Source organism: Glandiceps talaboti, chromosome 1, assembly GCF_964340395.1.
Source record: "Glandiceps talaboti chromosome 1, keGlaTala1.1, whole genome shotgun sequence".
Lineage (NCBI taxonomy): Eukaryota > Metazoa > Hemichordata > Enteropneusta > Spengelidae > Glandiceps > Glandiceps talaboti.
Window position 1 is genome coordinate 2,859,631 of NC_135549.1, and position 18,140 is coordinate 2,877,770.

The following is an 18,140-nucleotide window of genomic DNA, read 5'->3' on the forward strand; positions in this document are numbered from 1 at the left end:
GATTTAAAATCTGTATTATAGTCTCATTATCGTTCAGTTTACAATAGTTCAGTAATACTTGCACTGAAGGAGGAGAGGGTCAGATCTTTTTAACTAAGGGCGTGAACAGAATTTTAAAATAATCTAATCTCATGGATTAAGAAATGATGGATAGCCAGTTTCTGACACTGCTTGTATTTCATTTCTGAGGTGTTGTCACATAGTCTACTTCATTTCACTCCCCAAATACTCAGTAAACTGGCTAGTAAATTTCACATCTAACATCTGCCAAACAACAGACATTGATTCAACTTCTTTCATTTGTTTGTTCTGATACTAGCTCCCATGTATATAACTCTTGTAGGAAAGAAAACTAAAATATTTATTCAAATCATTAACTCACATATAAAATCTTTCTACCAAAACTTTAGTAGAACTATTGTTGTTGTCTACCATGGACATATACATAAACAAATGTCTATCTTGTGGTAAACCTGTGATAGAGGGCGCTATCCAAATGGGAAAGTGACAGCATTATTTCATGGTGCCAAATTTTACACTGAAATACTCCTGATTGAAATCCTTTGAAATGTTTAATGTTTTATCAACGTTGGAGAAGTTTTATTCATTATGACTATTTTGTAATTTTCATACTTGTGTATGAATTCTTATTGATCCCTTTTGTGATAACTATTTTAATGTTATTTATACAGAAATCAATGCAGAAAGTAAACTGGTGCTATACTTTTAATTTTCATTATTTACAATATTTTGATAATGTATTTATTAAATGAAGATATTTTAGAAGGGAATGTTTATACTTGAATAATATTAAGCATGTAAATATTGATTATATAGAATTACTAATAAATACGTGATATGCAAGAAAATGACTAGAATTTGTATGTTTTCTTTGAATAGTGTATTTCTATGTTTGTTTTTGTATGTATGCATACACATGATGTGTACCATGTGTACTTTTTGTGTGGACATTTGTGCCTGTGTGAATTGGCATGTACAATCATTCATATTAACGTGTGCATGGGATGTCATGCCAAGTCAGACTTATTTAGTACACTTGTATTAATTACTGCCATCAACTGACAGAAAAAGTCCAATCAGACTTATTTTTGCATTTAGCACACTTGTATTTATTACTGCTATCAACTTAAAGGAAAAATCCAGTCAGACTTATTTCTGCATTTAGTACACTTGTATTGATTACTGCTATCAACTTAAAGGAAAAGTCCAGTCAGACTTATTTCTGCATTTAGCACACTTGTGTTGATTACTGCTATCAACTTAAAGGAAAAGTCCAGTCAGACTTATTTCTGCATTTAGTACACTTGTAATGATTACTGCTATCAACTTAAAGGAAAAGTCCAGTCAGACTTATTTCTGCCTTTAGTACACTTGTATTGATTACTGCTATCAACTTAAAGGAAAAGTCCAGTCAGACTTATTTCTGTCTTTAGTACACTTGTATTGGTTACTGCTATCAACTTAAAGGAAAAGTCCAGTCAGACTTATTTCTGCCTTTAGTACACTTGTATTGATAACTGCTATCAACTTAAAAGGAAAAGTCCAGTCAGACTTATTTCTACCTTTAGTACACTTGTATTGATTACTGCTATCAACTTAAAGGAAAAGTCCAGTCAGACTTATTTCTGCATTTAGCACACTTGTATTGATTACTGCTACCAACTGATGGAAAAAGTCCAGTCAGACTTATTTCTGCATTTAGCACACTTGTATTGATTACTGCTACCAACTGATGGAAAAAGTCCAGTCAGACTTATTTCTGCATTTAGTACACTTGTATTGATTACTGCTATCAACTGACAGGAAAAGCCCTTATCTCTGCTTTTATTGATTTATAATTTTCATATGTATAATTCATACCAAGGAGATATTCCTGATTATAATGCATAAGTGCAATGATATATGACCTTTCAAGGCAAAAGATTAATGATATTGGAGTTGATATGATCTTTCAAGGCAACATTGGAATATTAATGATATTGGAGTAATTAAAGTAGTAGCCCTTCCAGCAGTGATGTGAAGTCCTGTTACCAATCATTACGTTGTAGTATGGTCAAATAAGTGTCTTCACTTTGAATATCTGGATATATATATAAATATACCATAGTATTCACTAATTTGGTGTAACATCTCAGAATGGATGTAAAAAGAGTTTTAAAACATCTGCAAGCAGTCCTGACTATATTTTGAATATTGATTTTTAGCTTAATCTGTTCATAATGTTTGCTTTATGCATGGAAAGACTTTTATCTTCGGACAACTCGAAGCATGGAAACTACCGGGGTAGGCAAACTATGATTTGTGGACTTTAAGTCGATGCCATCGTCGCCCTCTGGTGGCAGAAAACAGAATCGCTTCATCAGATTCGCGAAGACCAAGAATATCTCTTGTTCAGCTAACTGTTTTGCTACACACAGCCTAGGTCCTGTAAGTAGATATATGTATAAAGAAACCACAATGAGTTAACGATCGATCATATTAAAAAGAATATATATGATTTAAAACTGATGAAGTAAAATGATGCATAAAATCATACTCCACTCTGACATTAAATTCTTGTCAACAAAGTCGATGTCACTTTGTGAATCAAAGTGTGCAATTATCTGAAATATTATGAACCACTTATGAATATCCATGCTGAGAAGAAGAAGATGATGATGATGGTGGTGGTGGTGGTGGTGGTGGTGGTGATGATGATGATGATGATGATGATGATTACTTCTTACCTACAAAGCTTTGAACGGCACCGCACCTGACTACCTCACTACACTCATCGAACTTAATAAACCAACCAGATCTCTCCGCTCAAGTGACAAAGTTTCTCTTAAAACTCCACGAACAAGACTCAGATTCTATGGTGATCGTTCTTTCTCATATGCCGCTGCTACCTTGTGGAATGATCTTCCAAGTCATATTCGTTCAGCATCAAGTACTGAAATTTTCAAATCTAGGCTAAAGACCTACTTTTTTTGAGAGAGCATATTTAAGTGACACTTTGTAAAGCGCCAGTGAACATTTTAAATGGATACCAGGCGCTATATAAATCTGTTATCATATCATATCATATCATATCATATCATATCATATCGTATCATATCATGATGATGATGATGATGATGATGATGATGATGATGATGATGATGATGATGATGGTGATGATGATGATGATGATGATGACGACGATGGTGGTGGTGGTGGTGGTGGTGGTGGTGGTGGTGGTGGTGGTGGTGGTGGTGGTGATGATGATGATGATGATGATGATGATGATGATGATGATGATGATGATGATGATGATGATGATGATGATGATGATGAAGATGATGATGATGAGGAGGAGGAGGAGGAGGAGGAGGAGGAGGAGGAGGACGATGGCATAAAGATACGGTAGCAATCTCAGTACCTGGTACTAACATATCATTTTCACCTTAAAAGAATTAATATTACAAAGTAAATCCCACGTCTTACCGACAGAAAACGGCATAAATCCCTCTCGTACGACAAACTTGCCATCTTCTATCCACTGATTTGGCTCAAACACTTGTGGGTTCTTCCAATATCGTTCAGCCATATGTACAGAGTGTAAATTTGCAATTACCATCGTATTCTTCGGAATGTCAAAACCTCGGAAACGTATGTCGGCAGAGGTGGCATGATAAACTCCAATTGGATTGCACATTTTATGTCGTATTACCTCATTTATGCAAGCAGTCGTGTACGGTAATTGTCTGCGTTCAGAGATTTGTATCCATGTTTCATTATCTGTATGTCCTTCATCTAACTCTCGCTGCACTGATTTTTGGATCCGCTGATGATCGGCCATATACAAAAACATCCACGTTATTGCCAAAGGTAAACTTGAAGTTGCAGTATGTAGCAGATTACCAAATTCCCCTGCCAAGGACGAGGCATCTAAATTTTCCAGTCGAAAATCAGCACCAGAGTCTGTTGCGTTCAGGAAAGTATCAAGTATATCTCTAGAATGCTTTGGATCAAGGCTATATTTATGATCTTCAATATGTCTGGCGGCCATCTCACGTGAAACGTCATGCACTATTTCTGCTTTCTTCGTCATAAAAGCGAAATGTCGCGTAAAAAAATTGAAAGTGTTACGTAGTTTTGACATATAGTATGTCTGGCGTGTTTCCACACAAATGTTGTTTTGTGCTGTGTTGTACAAATCACTGTCATAATCGTACCTAACATCATAAACGATCGATGTGATAACGTTACAGGTAAATTTCTTGACTTCAGTCAGAAAGTTTGGTATTTCACGCCCTTCTTTGCTGTCCAGAAGCCCGCAAAGATGTCCGATTTCTGCAAGACTTTTCACCTCTATTACCCCTGCGTCTTTATTTATACCAAAACGACGAAATGCCACTTTGTAAAGTGTTCTTAGTGTTTTCCACTTCTTATCTGGCTGTCGAGCAATAGTGTCTTCAACCGAAAAATTAGAGAGAACGAAAAAAATATAGGACAATATATATTGGAGTTTTAAATATTGCGACCAAATATCGTCTAAATTGGCATAACAAACTGAATGTCGTCAATGTTTATATCCACAGTGTAGTCACCATCTCTTGAAGTTCAACACTTCTACGTCTTGATACTAATTACATGTAATATCCTAAAAACGTTCACATCAAGTATTTGACTGGTCAGCCTAGTACTACAGAAAGTCTCAGATGAAGTTGGATTGACCAAAATCACTTCTTTTTTTTCAAGTGTAAATAAAAAATATTCTGAGCAATTTCTCAAGTATTCATTTACATAAAACACATTTCTACATTGTTGTACATCACTGCAATCTTCCCAACAGTTTCTGACTGTAAGTTGCTCGACACACACACACACACACACATCACAGGGAGTATAGCAAGCACGTTTTTGTGATCATCATCAATAAAAAATAGTATGACGATTAGCTTGTCCTAGTCAGAAAATTTGATACAAGCTTAAGTACTACTCCAGAATTGTCATCTTTGGCACACTAAGGCTTATAAGCGTTGAAATGAACATACCTTCTCTTTTAACCATCGAATGGACGTCGTGTGGTCTTCCAGAAAACACACCTCCATTTTTTACAAAGGCCTCTCGTATCACTTCATAACTATTTAATACAATTGCTAGTTGACCACCTAGCTTCATAGCAAATACATCCCCATATCTTCGAGACATAGCAGTGCACCAATATCCTGAGTTGTCCTCAAGATACGGTAGAATACCAACAATTGGTGGCAGATGTTTTGGTCGATTTATCAACCACCATGTCACCAAAAAGACGACTGTGGATATTAGTATCTCTGTAATCATTTCTGGTTGATTACTGCAGAGGTGAAAAGGAAATACAGAAATTATAAGTAAAGAAAGGAATCTCACTCTCTATACCAAACAATACAAGGAAGTCTGGGCAAACAGCTATTTCCAAACAGCGCTCCCAGTGGTCAAATTATGCAATCTTTTTGTCTTTCTGATAACGCCCATTTGTAATACTTATGCCTATGGTAAAGATCTAGGAGCGGGCCACTCCAACAAGATCTATGTTTACGGATACTAAAACAGGAAAGCTATAGGAAAATCGAGGATATATTCTGCTCTACACACTTATGCTGCAACCAATAATGATAATCAAATTGTCAACAAGAAGCTACAGAATAGTGTAGAAGTGAAACCCGTTATAATATAAGTATGCTTTACATTATGTGCATGAGTGTGTGTATGTATAATGTAGGTATGTTTTTACATCCCAAAAATAAAAGTTGAAGCAGTTTTACGTTTTGTGTAATAATACTCATACAACTGCAAAACATTCAATTATGAAATCATAACTGAAGGGCCATTGAAACAACGCTTGGTGTAAAGTAGTGACAAACCGGTTGACTGTACTATGATAGGTATGTAGAATGACAAGATTGCTGTATTCTATTGCAAAGAAATGTTAAATAAGAGTTTAGCAATATTGAGAAAAGGACAGATTTTTATACCAATATTAATGAGAGAGCGAATCGAAAAGTATGCAGTCGTTTGTGGCTACTTCTCTATACACTCCTAAAATCTGAGGTAACCATGGTAACTGTATTAGAAACTGTTTGTTTTGTAAAGGCGCAGCAATACAAAGGTCACCTCGATGATTTGTTATTCAACGACGGGTAAATATTACGCCTTTGGCCCCGGCATGTGAGGGTAGGCAAACACACAGTTATGAATATATGGGTTTGATGAGAATTGCTCTGATATGACGGATTGCGAGTGCTGATGAACAGTGTTATGTACCTTGTGCAGTAGTTTGTGAGCAATAGCTAAGCAACTTCACCATTTGCTTCGTTTGGTAAATAGCGGTTGTGAAACCTCCACTATGTTTGAACAATAGTGTTTTGGTTTCGATGCGGGTAATTACACGTAAATATGTATGTGCAGTTCCTTGACCTGACATCAAAGATTTATATCGTTTGAAACATTGAAAATATAGACTGAATCACGGACGAAGGATTGATTGGAGGCCTAGCTACATTGGCTGAGAGAATTACATCTACGACAGTCACCAGTGGAGAAGGGTGGGATGGGGGTCACAACTATTGAGGTCTAGAAGTGGCGATAGACCGGCAGATACACGACATTTATCATCCGCCTCTTCTGGTATGCCCTGAAGTCGTCGAGGCAACATTTGGGACTAAAATACCCCTTTGCAATAATTCATATACAGTATGTTGTAAATTCCAAGTCCATTTAGACCAACGTAGTACCTCGATCATTACATCATTTGAGGAGTAAATAACTGACATGTTCCTACCTCTTGTAACGTCCTAAGTGTATACAGTCAGTTGAATCTGTCTACGTATATCACGTAATTACATTGTATTGGCATGCCGGTCGTGTCACTGAAGGGTTACCACATAAATTATGCAAAATTGACCGTGCTAGCATAACACTAAAGTGGAAGCGTGACTACTTTATCACATACTGATGTGATTTGCTAATATTAAATCCCTAAAACTAGGAACCTTTGTGGGAAATTACAAAATGTATTTACCCCGAAGTACTTACATGTAATATATGTTTGTGGCAGGAATGGAATATAAATTTCTCCTAAATGTTAGTTTCTTAGGAAGTTCAAACTATATCATTGGAGGAAAGAGCTGTTGTTCCAAATCAATCAAATCGATGAAAATAAACATGACATATGTTTCCTTACATTTACATTTGCATATCGCATATGATGTAAAATTCCACCATTATATATGCTGGGGACTCAGTGCGATAAGGTCAGAAGATCTGGTAAGTGATACATATATCCTCTTGACAGATTATACCTAAACTGATCTTTGTTGAAGAGAAGATAGATAGAAGATCAGTTGAAGGAAAAAGCTGTGACATCCACTTGAATCTTGACTCCATGACTTTCCATAGTTACATGTTAGGGAATATATAATCTGTAGGAACAAATGATTGATACAAGTGATGTCCTTCACATTTGGCAGACGATCTTGTCTTGAACGTACAAATACATATATTTTGCTGACTATCTGAGAAATATCTATTTGGTATCAATATATGGAATTCACACTAGAGACAAAATTGTTTAGATTTAAAATCTGAACAATTTTGTCTCTAGTGTATTCGCTTTGTGTTGAATTCAATTAAAAGTTATTATATATATATTTTTTACTATAACATGAACTTTCCTTTAAAAATCTGCTAAGTCTTAATTGTATCAATTTCTATGTACCGTTCTCTTCTGTATTTATAACTGTGCAGTCTGATGGACTGCAGTACTTTCACAAAAGTACCTACCGAACATCTTTCTTCATGTGATCCTCAAAAAGAATACCCGCAAGCAAAATCATGCCGGTATTCTTTCACATCCAATTTCTCACATGCTTGAGATATTTTCAAGTAACATGAAACTTGTAAATTTGATATTACCCTGCAGTTGTGTGTAATAGTGACACCAGAATGAAGGCAACTGGCGCAAGCAGGTCGTATTTTTGAGTACAGTGTCGTGAGTTTAGCGAATTGGTCGAACCGCCTCAACTTTATTCACTTCTAGCTGACTAACACGGTAGATGTTTAAATACGTCTACCTTCCAAAATACAAACATTTGCTTAATAAAAAATAAATATAACCACAAATACACTTCGGCCTCTGTATTATTAAATCAGATTTTAAGCTTGAACCTTATTCAATAAAATTAAATAATACTGAACTAAGAGTAATAATCAGTAAATTTAGACTAAGTGACCACAAGCTTGAAATTGAAAAAGGCTGTTACAACAAAATACCAGCAAAAAGTAGATTATGTAAAACATGCAATTCAACACAAATAGAAGACGAAAAACACTTTGTTCTACAATGTCCCATTTATGATTTACACAGGCAAGACCTATTTAATGAAGCTGATATATATATATTGATAATTTTAGAAACTTACCAGAAGAACAAAAATTTAAAGAAACAATGAACAACACAAATCTAATTATTGCACTTGGCAAATATATCAAATTAAGCAATATACAAAGAGACCACCACCTACAAAATAATTGTAATACATAATAAAATATACATCTCTATAAATCTGTCTAATTACCATACATTATTTTTCTCTTTCTTTACATTGAATAGCTTTTGTAGTTCATTAGTTTTATTATGTTATGTAATGGTTCTTTGAGATAGTTTATTAGTTTTGTTATTATTTTCCTTTTATGTTTTGTACCATTAACAACTCCCCAGGGTTTTGTTATGTGTACTCAAATAAATGATTGAACGATTATCAAGTTACCTATTGAAACAAATTGAGCAAGGTTTTGTTACGGATTCATATAAAGGCCCATATATGAAGTGTATTTGTGTCCAAAGTCCCACCCATAAATCACCTGAGCGACACTTACCCTTTGTCCTGACAAATCAACTGACAGCTAAAATTCATGCTGACCTGTGAATATACTTTGACCTGTTCTGAAGTCGCCGATTGCAAACATGGAAGAAAAATGGCCAGTGTTCTTTCAAGACGGCTGCTACTTTGTGAAAAGTGTACATGATGAAAACTTTGTCAAAGAACGTCGCATCAACGACTGGGATATCCGCGATGATGATATAATCGTTCAGACATTCCCAAAGTCTGGGACTATTTGGATGTTTAACGCCATATCCAAGTTATACCCTGATCTGAATTGGAAGTTACCGAGTACAGGGAAGATGGCTCGATTAGGTCAGTTCTATGAAAGTACGGAGGGGAAGGAAGGCTTATATGCTGAACAGGTTAGATCTCTAAAATCATCGTTGGAACAGCTACCATCACCACGGCTGCTCATATGTCATGTCCCACCTCAATTCTTTCACAAAGCTTGGCAAGAAGGAAAAACCAAGTGTAAGATTATATATATAACGAGAAATCCCAAAGATGTATGTGTCTCCTTCTACAATTTTGTAAAATCCGTTAAGTTTGCCGAAATGAATTTGACATGGGATGAATGGTTTGAGGCTTTTGTTAATGGCAAAGTATGGTATGGACCTTGGATTGACAACGTGTTGGCATGGAAACGGTACAGGGTTAACGACAACGTTTGTCACGTGACATACGAAGATATGAAGAGAGATATGAAGTCAGTTTTGGCCAAAATTGTCCGTTTCTTGGGTCGTCCAAAGTCGGATGAAGAAATTGATGCAGTGGTTAATCGGTGTCACATTGATAGCATGAGAGCCGCTGGTGATGACACTGTTACCATGGTTGTAAGGGACGATACATCGTGGAAGGAGGGAGGGAAATACTTCCGTAAAGGCCAAGTCGGAAACTGGAAACATTACTTTACTGTTGCCCAAAATGAAATATTCGACAGAGAAATAACATCCGAATTAGAGAAACGCGGGTTGGGTTTTAATTTGGAATAAATGCGTGGAAAAGGGCTGAGACGGAACTTGACTAATTACAAACTGTCAAATTATAAATATGTAATTGCCAGTTGAGAGTCACCTGGCAAACAGACACCTGTCTCGAAAGCTAAATATAGTTTCTTAATCAATATTATATGTACATTATGTCATTCTCACACGGCATCTACAGACAACCGAAAATGTTTCAACTTTTTTCCTCGTCCTTTGTATTGTGCCAGGAAGGATAAATATAAACATAACGCGAAAACTACAGGACAATCATCACATTACACTGTGTTGCATGTCATGTGTAAAAACATTTACTCCAAGGATAATTTATGCTCATGTAAAATCAAGGCGTACGTGTTATTCTGTAAGCTTAAATGTTGATTTGTTGCTATGTATTTGCATTTTTGGGACTTCCCATTCACCATACAGTTTCAAGATACAAGGAATTTTTTTTTTTTACAAAAATTGATATTTTTAGACCTAATTTGCATATCGCTGATGGGATTATCATGTTATGAATACAGCTTCATCGATCTACACATCGCCAGATCATCCCCAATAAATTTCAACCTAATCTGTTTTGGAATGATAGATTTTTGACCAAAAAGACAGATTTTCATACCTAATTTGCATATCACTGATGGGATCATCATGTCATGAACAATTCTTAATCTAAACACATCTAAGATTGTTCCAACCAAATTTCAGACCGATCTGCAGAGAAGTTTTGGAGTTTAAGTGTTTTGACAAAAAAATCACATATTTTTACCCAAATCACACATTGATGGTAAGATCATTTTGATTTGAACAATTTCCCAACCAGATACCCAAGGTAATATACCCACAAATATCATGGCAATCAGTCCAGCAGTTTTTGACTTCAAGTTGTTTACACACTTCCACACATCCAGACAGACAGACAGACAGACAGACAGACAGACAGACACTTTGCCATGCCTATAATACTACTGAACCTTTTCAGATCAGTTGTGCTAAAAACTAGAGTGACACTCGTAATCAAACTATGTGACCGTACCATACTTTATTGACTGTAGTGTGACACTGCATAGTTTATCCTTGACCCGGCCTGACCCTATTCTTACAATAGTGTTCAACCAGTCATGAATGTTAGCCTGTCTCAAGCTGCTAAAACTGCATTTTGTACCTACTGGCGAGTTTCTCTATTTATCAGTGCAACCTTTCACTCCCTGGTGGTGTTCCATAGTAAACAAATTGTTGATAAACTTATAAGGCAAATACTGGCTTGTAGACTACACAGATATTAATATGACACACACTCCGACAATAAACTTGAAGTATATAATACATACATTCAACTCAACTGATTTTATTTATCATGCCCGATTCAGGAAACCAGATACATTGTGTTTATTATGATCTTGATAACATATGAGAAATAGTTTTGGTGCTCACAAGTTTTGATTTCAGAAAACAAACGAATACAAACTATTGAATTTAACGTCTCGGAAGAGTAAGTTGAATCCTGATCGCATCGCTCTGATTAATTCATGGCTATTAAAGTATGTTCGTCCATTTTGTCATCAATCGTGCACTTCCTATCTGTCTGTGTTCATGGAATGTTACAAGGTGAGATTGATATTTGAACGTTCTGAAATGCTAATGAGGCACATATTTTTTGTGTGCACCAATTGAGGCCTAGCTTTAATGGTTGACTGTGGCGTCCTCTAAGTGTTGTCAGCTTCGCCTGAATACACCTGAAGGACATACCGTTGCCATATATTAAAGGCCTAATAAAAATTGTGTGGTTCCGATTACGCTCAATTTTAGAATAGGTGGGGTAAGTAGATTTTTTATTTAATTTTATTATATTTTTTCTGTGTGAGTGTCTAGTTCAGGTTTCCATTGTTTACCAAATGGTCTCTGTGTTATTTATTTCTTCCTATCAGATGTACAGCCATTACAGATTGGAAGCACAGTTTTATTTTGTCTTTTTAAGTTGATGTCAGTTACCACATCCACCATTTACCGTGAGACTTCACACAATTTTTGCGTTTTTATTTTTTTTCGAATACATAAAAAAAAATTGGGTCGGCAGTGAAAAGCTAGGTTGGCTCGGGTAACTGGAACCAAACAATACTTTTTTTTAGGCCTAAATACATACATTACGGTTACTATATATCACTCGACGTCCACCTTTTATGTGCACGCCAGGTCACCAATGGCTCTATTGCGTGTGTGAGTATGTTTTTCTTTCCCTGGCCAAGGTCTTCTTTTCACTCACAGTATTTAAGAATTCAGTTGTTTTACTCACAATTTATTCAGACGTTTAACCAAGACCAAAAATATATGTACATTTAAGGCATTGTCAGGACAGAATTGTATACTGCTTTATATGTTAGCTCCATCGCATGCATCGGTCCTCAAGCGACTGAAGTGACGGTTGTCGGAGTAGCTGTTTGAGGGCCAGATAAGGTCACCAAAGGCGAAATACTGGTCATGTTAACGTAGATAAAGAACTTCCCACATGGATGAACCGACAGTAATATATATATCGTTATAGGATGGGCACTGTATTTTCTATCGCACCAAATGTCGATATCAACCGTGGTTCACACAGATTCACATATGGTGCAAGTAAGGGTGGAATTGGTTTTATGTTATCTATCGGCTAGAAAGTTAGCATAACAGTTGTTAGTAATATCATACAGGTGAACTGCTAGGGTTGAAGTCAGCTTCGAAAATTGAAATTGCGCAGTTTTTTGGAAGTCCATATCATATAGACTCACATTTAAACACAGATATATAAGAGATAGAGATAGAGATATAGAGATAGCGATATATATAGAGATAGAGATATAGAGAGATAGAGGTAGAGATAGAGATAGAGGTAGAGATATAAAGATGAGTTGGCAACCTTACCTAGTTGTCATGACGACAGAAACGTGTGATATATATTTACACATCTGTTCTTCCAAAATGTTCATTTGTCGTAGAAATTGCTGAATTGAATCATTTTGAATGGTAAAGATGTCCTTGGAAGTAGATACAACATTTGAAAACAAAGTATGCATCATTACTGGTGCTAATACAGGCATTGGATTTGAAGCTACCAAAAAGATGACGGCGAAGGGATGTGACGTCATTTTAGCCTGTCGAAGTGAAGAGCGAGGTAGAGATGCGGTGAGAAGAATTAAGAACATCGATAATAACGCCAAAGTGGAATTTATGGAGGTAAGAAACAAGATATTTGATGTAAAACATATATTCAAAGTTTTTAAAAGAAATCATATCATAGAGGCTTACCTCCATTTTTAGCTTTCCCTGCTTTAGGCCTATAATTGTAGATATTGGTATGACATGGAAATACCTTTGACATTTTTGACAGTTTATGAGATATCAGTATTGTGTATTTCATGGTTGTTATGCAAAACGTTGATGTATCCTCATTGACTCGGTACACCAACTATACTTTCGTAGGAATTCTGTGTCACGGCTATGTGCTCGTAGTACAAATAAGTATCAGTCCAACTACAGTGATATGGTACGATAAACTTTTCGACACAGATGGCCTTGAGTATGGCATAACTTGAGTTTGAATAAAAGGACAAGTCAAAGTCTGGTTATAACTTCTGCTTTATTTTAGTATATGTTCCCCTTAATTTGATGATTTATGCTGGATATAATAACAATACACTATGTATATAGTACAACTCGCTTAACCTATAACAACCCCTTCGATAGTGTTTTGCAAAAATTAGGCCAAGTGCTAACGTTACAGTGTCTTTCCGTTCTGCAGCTCGATTTAAGTTCCCTTAGATCAATTCGACAGTTCGTCAATAACTTTCAGTCGACGGGCAAACCTCTGCATGTGCTTTGTAATAACGCAGGAGTGGTTTCACGGACACAATGTACAACGGAAGACGGTTTTGAACTTTGCTTTGGTGTCAATCACCTTGGTGAGTACATCATCGTATATCTCATGGTATATTTCAAACAATTCGGGTAACCAAATCATCAAAACAAGTGTTTCTCACACATTGCTAACCAGTCCTCGCTGATCTGAAAAGCGAGACGTCACTGTAGATAAACTCATATGAAATACCATAGTACATGAATGTCAATTTTTTACTTATAAATTTGTGCCTAAGTAAGATGAAGTACCGATATCATAGGAAAGTGCTTACTAACTGAGTTGCACATGCTCGGAGAAATATTTTATTTATATGATCAACCCTGTACTGAAATGTGGGCATAGGGCACTTTCTTCTAACCAATCAACTCTACACTAAATGTTACAAATATTGGCACAGGACACTTTCTTCTAACCAATCAACTCTACACTAAATGTTACAAATATTGGCACAGGACACTTTCTTCTAACCAATCAACTCTACACTAAATGTTACAAATATTGGCACAGGACACTTTCTTCTAACCAATATGTTATTGGATGATTTGAAGAGAACGAAAGAGCAACATGGAGAGGCCAGAATTGTGGTGACGTCATCATTTCTACACAACCCAGAAAAGGCATTTACGAAACGAGCAAGTATGTAAAGTTTATACCAGCATAATAGCCTAGTTGGATCATTGAATAATTCATTGTCATGGAGTTATAAGTTTCGGTATTGTTGCCATACAAACACCAACACTGGTTGTCGCGTACTTATATGTGCTTGATTCGCCGATTTTTTACCTCCTTGTCGGAATCGTTTGTGTTATTATGTGTTTGTTCTGTCAAAAGATTTTTACGTCCTTATGGGTTATTTTCTGTTATTTAATGTCTTTGAGTCGCTGAATTTTAACTTCCTTTTCGTGGGTTTTTCTGTTATATTCAATTTCTTAGATCATCGAAATGGGCAATTTCTGTTTACTTTTAACCAAGACTGGGTGATGAATGGCATAGTCTAGTGAGTTGGGAGTCACGACATACCGAAGTTGAAGTGATAGATAAAAAGTCTGCAAAATAATTTTAAAAATACTAGTCAATTGTCAAATTAGGATCACTGTACAACGCAACGCGTCACAATTTTTTGTCATCTTTGAGCAGCTGTTCATACAGTGAAGTCTGCAATAATACCATAGACTGTCTAATATACTCTTCGACAAACAGTCGTTTCAATTAAAACCCACATTAGCTTATGATATTATCATAAATATTCTGTCCAGAGCTGTTAAGATGTTTTGTTTTTGTTCATAACCAAACAAATTGTCAAAATAAGAAATCTAGGAAAATCAATGAATAAAAACAAACAATGCCAGAAGTCCGAACATATTGATAGTAAATCCGTTTATATTATTGCTGTGTTCTATAAAAGTACAAACATGTTTCATTATTATGGCATTAGAAATATAAAAAAAATATTGCAGTGTCAGGTGCACTGGACATTTTATTTGATTGACATCTCACATGTTTTGTAATTGTTAAATATTTTTCAGTGCCAAATTTAGATTTTGACAATTTAATGCTGGACAAAGAAGGCACCTTCCTTCCGGCACTGGCTTACGGTAACTCCAAATTAGCATGTGTACTGTTTACGTATGAACTTGCTAGGAGAATTAGTCAGACAGGGATCACCTGCAACTGTTTTCATCCTGGTAAGATGTTTTTTCATAAACGTTTAATACTCTTTACACTATCATAATTATGACATCTCCCCGACACACACACACACACACACACACACACACACACACACACACACACACACACACACACACACACACATCCATAATACTAAACAAGAGTTTTGTCCAGAGGTATTTTCCAATTCGGCTGAATGGATTATAATAATATTAGTGGAGTTATGTTCGCGAAGCATGTGTTAGTTTGCAGTATATATATAAGTGTGTTTGTATGTATGTATGTATGTATGTATGTATGTATGTATGTATGTATGTATGTATGTATGTATGTATGTATGTTGTATGTATGTATGTATGTATGTATGTATGTATGTATACAGACAGACAGACAGATAGATCATTAGATCATAGATAGAGATAGGTAGGCAGATAGACAGATAGATAGATAGATAGATAGACAGATAGATAGATAGATAGATAGATAGACAGACAGACAGACAGACAGACAGACAGACAGACAGACAGACAGACAGACAGACAGATAGATAGATAGATAGATAGATAGATAGATAGATAGATAGATAGATAGATAATACAATAAATATATAATAGAAATATAAAAAACATTGTAGTGTCAGGTGCACTGGACATTTTATTTGATTAAACGAATACATAGTAGATTCAGGTATGTAGATGACAATACAATAAATATATAATAACCAAAAGAATGAATAAAAACTAAACAAAAAAATCATTCATAACTGAAGCAATTTAAGAGGGGGAGAAAGATAGAGAAAGTCATTCCCTCAAAAGATACCTCCTCGGATGTTATTGAATTAGATGTGACTGTCAATTGATACTATATTTATGTGAGACATACAGATATATTGAATTAGATGTGACTGTCAATTGATACTATATTTATGTGAGACATACAGATATATTGAATTAGATGTGACTGTCAATTGATACTATATTTATGTGAGACATACAGATATATTGAATTAGATGTGACTGTCAATTGATACTATATTTATGTGAGACATACAGATATATTGAATTACATGTGACTGTCAATTGATACTATATTTATGTGAGACATACAGATATATTGAATTAGATGTGACTGTCAATTGATACTATATTTATGTGAGACATACAGATATATTGAATTAGATGTGACTGTCAATTGATACTATATTTATGTGAGACATACAGATATATTGAATTAGATGTGACTGTCAATTGATACTATATTTATGTGAGACATACAGATATATTGAATTAGATGTGACTGTCAATTGATACTATATTTATGTGAGACATACAGATATATTGAATTAGATGTGACTGTCAATTGATACTATATTTATGTGAGACATACAGATATATTGAATTAGATGTGACTGTCAATTGATACTATATTTATGTGAGACATACAGATATATTGAATTAGATGTGACTGTCAGTTGATATTATATTTATGTGAGACATACAGATATATTGAATTAGATGTGACTGTCAATTGGTACTATATTTGTGTGAGACATACACATGATACACAATGTATTATTTTTATGATGATGTTTAATTACTAGGAATTATTCTGACAACTTCCATTCTGCGATATACATCTTGGCTGACGAGGTTAATTACTTACACATTATCGCCATTGCTTCAACTACTGGGACTTACTCAAACATTAGACTATGGCGGTGAAATGATGTATTTTCTTGCCTTGGACGAGAGTTTAAAAGGTAACCATCTTCCTAAAATAGGTCTTGTCACGAAAAAAGCATTTTTCGTTCCGGCGTTTAAACGCAAAACAAACTATAATTTTGAGTGACCCGGAACGATAAATATATCATGTGGGACAACATGTGCACGTCAATTTGTTTTTGATATATGTAAATTTGACAATGTTGGCCATATTTTGTAATTAAGAATCAATATTTACTACATAACTCAAAAACTCTAATACACAGACACTCCATATTATCAGATGCAAACTATCTTTGGAGACCTTGACCTTCAGGACCAATAATCAAAATCAAGCCAATTCCTGCCTATCACAGGCACATTGTAGTATTTACATATTGTCAATTCTTTTAAACCGTGTGTACAAGTAATACTGAAGAAAAGAACTATATACAAGCATTATTTTGGTGCTCATATCACTTTTACTGAATGGCAGGTCATATTTGTAGTTAAAAATCATTATTTACTGCATAACTCAAAAACAGTAATGCATAAAGACTCAATTTGAGTGCCTACCCCATATTATCAGACACAAACTATCTTTGGAGACCTTGACTTTTGCCCTTGAGCTTGACCTTCAACGTCAATTATCAAAAGCAAGCCAGTTCCTGTCTATCATAGATATGTTGTAGTGTTTACACATTATATGTTCTATGTCTTCTACGAAGACTTGTTTTCTGTCACTAGCTATCGTTACAATGTAGATTACTATCCTCGAAATATTAAAGGCAATGACAATTCAAACAAATATCAATTGCAAATCCATTTCTCCGCAGGAGTAACTGGTAAATATTTCGAAGACTTCAAAGAGATGAAAAGTTCCGAAGCATCGTATGATAAGGAGATTGCCCTAAGATTATGGGATATCAGTATGGAATTAGTTCGTCTGAAAGGAGAATATACTGAACCTACTTCCTGA

General features: G+C 35.2%; 3 protein-coding genes across 3 annotated transcripts; 2 read left to right on the forward strand and 1 right to left on the reverse strand.

Annotated features, from left to right (window-relative positions):
• Positions 1-2,007: 2,007 nt before the first annotated feature.
• LOC144443218 (cytochrome P450 2F2-like) lies at positions 2,008-7,862 on the reverse strand. Its single transcript, XM_078132632.1, has 4 exons — positions 7,810-7,862; positions 5,040-5,344; positions 3,487-4,455; positions 2,008-2,446 (listed from the first exon to the last, which is right to left on the reverse strand). Exons 1-4 carry the CDS (start codon positions 7,860-7,862, stop codon positions 2,268-2,270), a joined length of 1,506 nt encoding a protein of 501 aa, XP_077988758.1. The 3' UTR covers positions 2,008-2,267.
• A 1,120-nt stretch (positions 7,863-8,982) lies between these two features.
• Positions 8,983-9,904, forward strand: LOC144443225 (amine sulfotransferase-like). The gene has a single exon (XM_078132644.1). The coding sequence runs from the start codon at positions 8,993-8,995 to the stop codon at positions 9,902-9,904; it is 912 nt and encodes a 303-aa protein (XP_077988770.1). The 5' UTR covers positions 8,983-8,992.
• Positions 9,905-12,065: 2,161 nt separating this feature from the next.
• On the forward strand, positions 12,066-18,140 carry LOC144443235 (retinol dehydrogenase 12-like). The gene is made up of 7 exons (XM_078132656.1): positions 12,066-12,112; positions 12,871-13,108; positions 13,674-13,833; positions 14,298-14,426; positions 15,317-15,475; positions 17,062-17,220; positions 17,998-18,140. The coding sequence occupies exons 2-7, from the start codon at positions 12,896-12,898 to the stop codon at positions 18,138-18,140; spliced, it is 963 nt and encodes a 320-aa protein (XP_077988782.1). The 5' UTR covers positions 12,066-12,112; positions 12,871-12,895.

What these genes read in the sequence shown, in the direction of transcription:
- LOC144443218 (XM_078132632.1), bottom strand. Translation starts at nt 7,862, where the DNA reads ATGATTTTGCTTGCGGGTATTCTTTTTGAGGATCACATGAAGAAAGAT. An exon ending in CACATGAAGAAAGATGTTCG is followed by an intron (nt 5,345 to 7,809) that starts GTAGGTACTTTT and finishes TCACCTCTGCAG; the next exon opens with TAATCAACCAGAAATGATTA. An exon ending in ATTTATGCCGTTTTCTGTCG is followed by an intron (nt 2,447 to 3,486) that starts GTAAGACGTGGG and finishes ATCTACTTACAG; the next exon opens with GACCTAGGCTGTGTGTAGCA.
- LOC144443225 (XM_078132644.1), top strand. Translation starts at nt 8,993, where the DNA reads ATGGAAGAAAAATGGCCAGTGTTCTTTCAAGACGGCTGCTACTTTGTG.
- LOC144443235 (XM_078132656.1), top strand. Translation starts at nt 12,896, where the DNA reads ATGGTAAAGATGTCCTTGGAAGTAGATACAACATTTGAAAACAAAGTA. An exon ending in GGCATTTACGAAACGAGCAA is followed by an intron (nt 14,427 to 15,316) that starts GTATGTAAAGTT and finishes AATATTTTTCAG; the next exon opens with TGCCAAATTTAGATTTTGAC. An exon ending in CTTGGACGAGAGTTTAAAAG is followed by an intron (nt 17,221 to 17,997) that starts GTAACCATCTTC and finishes ATTTCTCCGCAG; the next exon opens with GAGTAACTGGTAAATATTTC.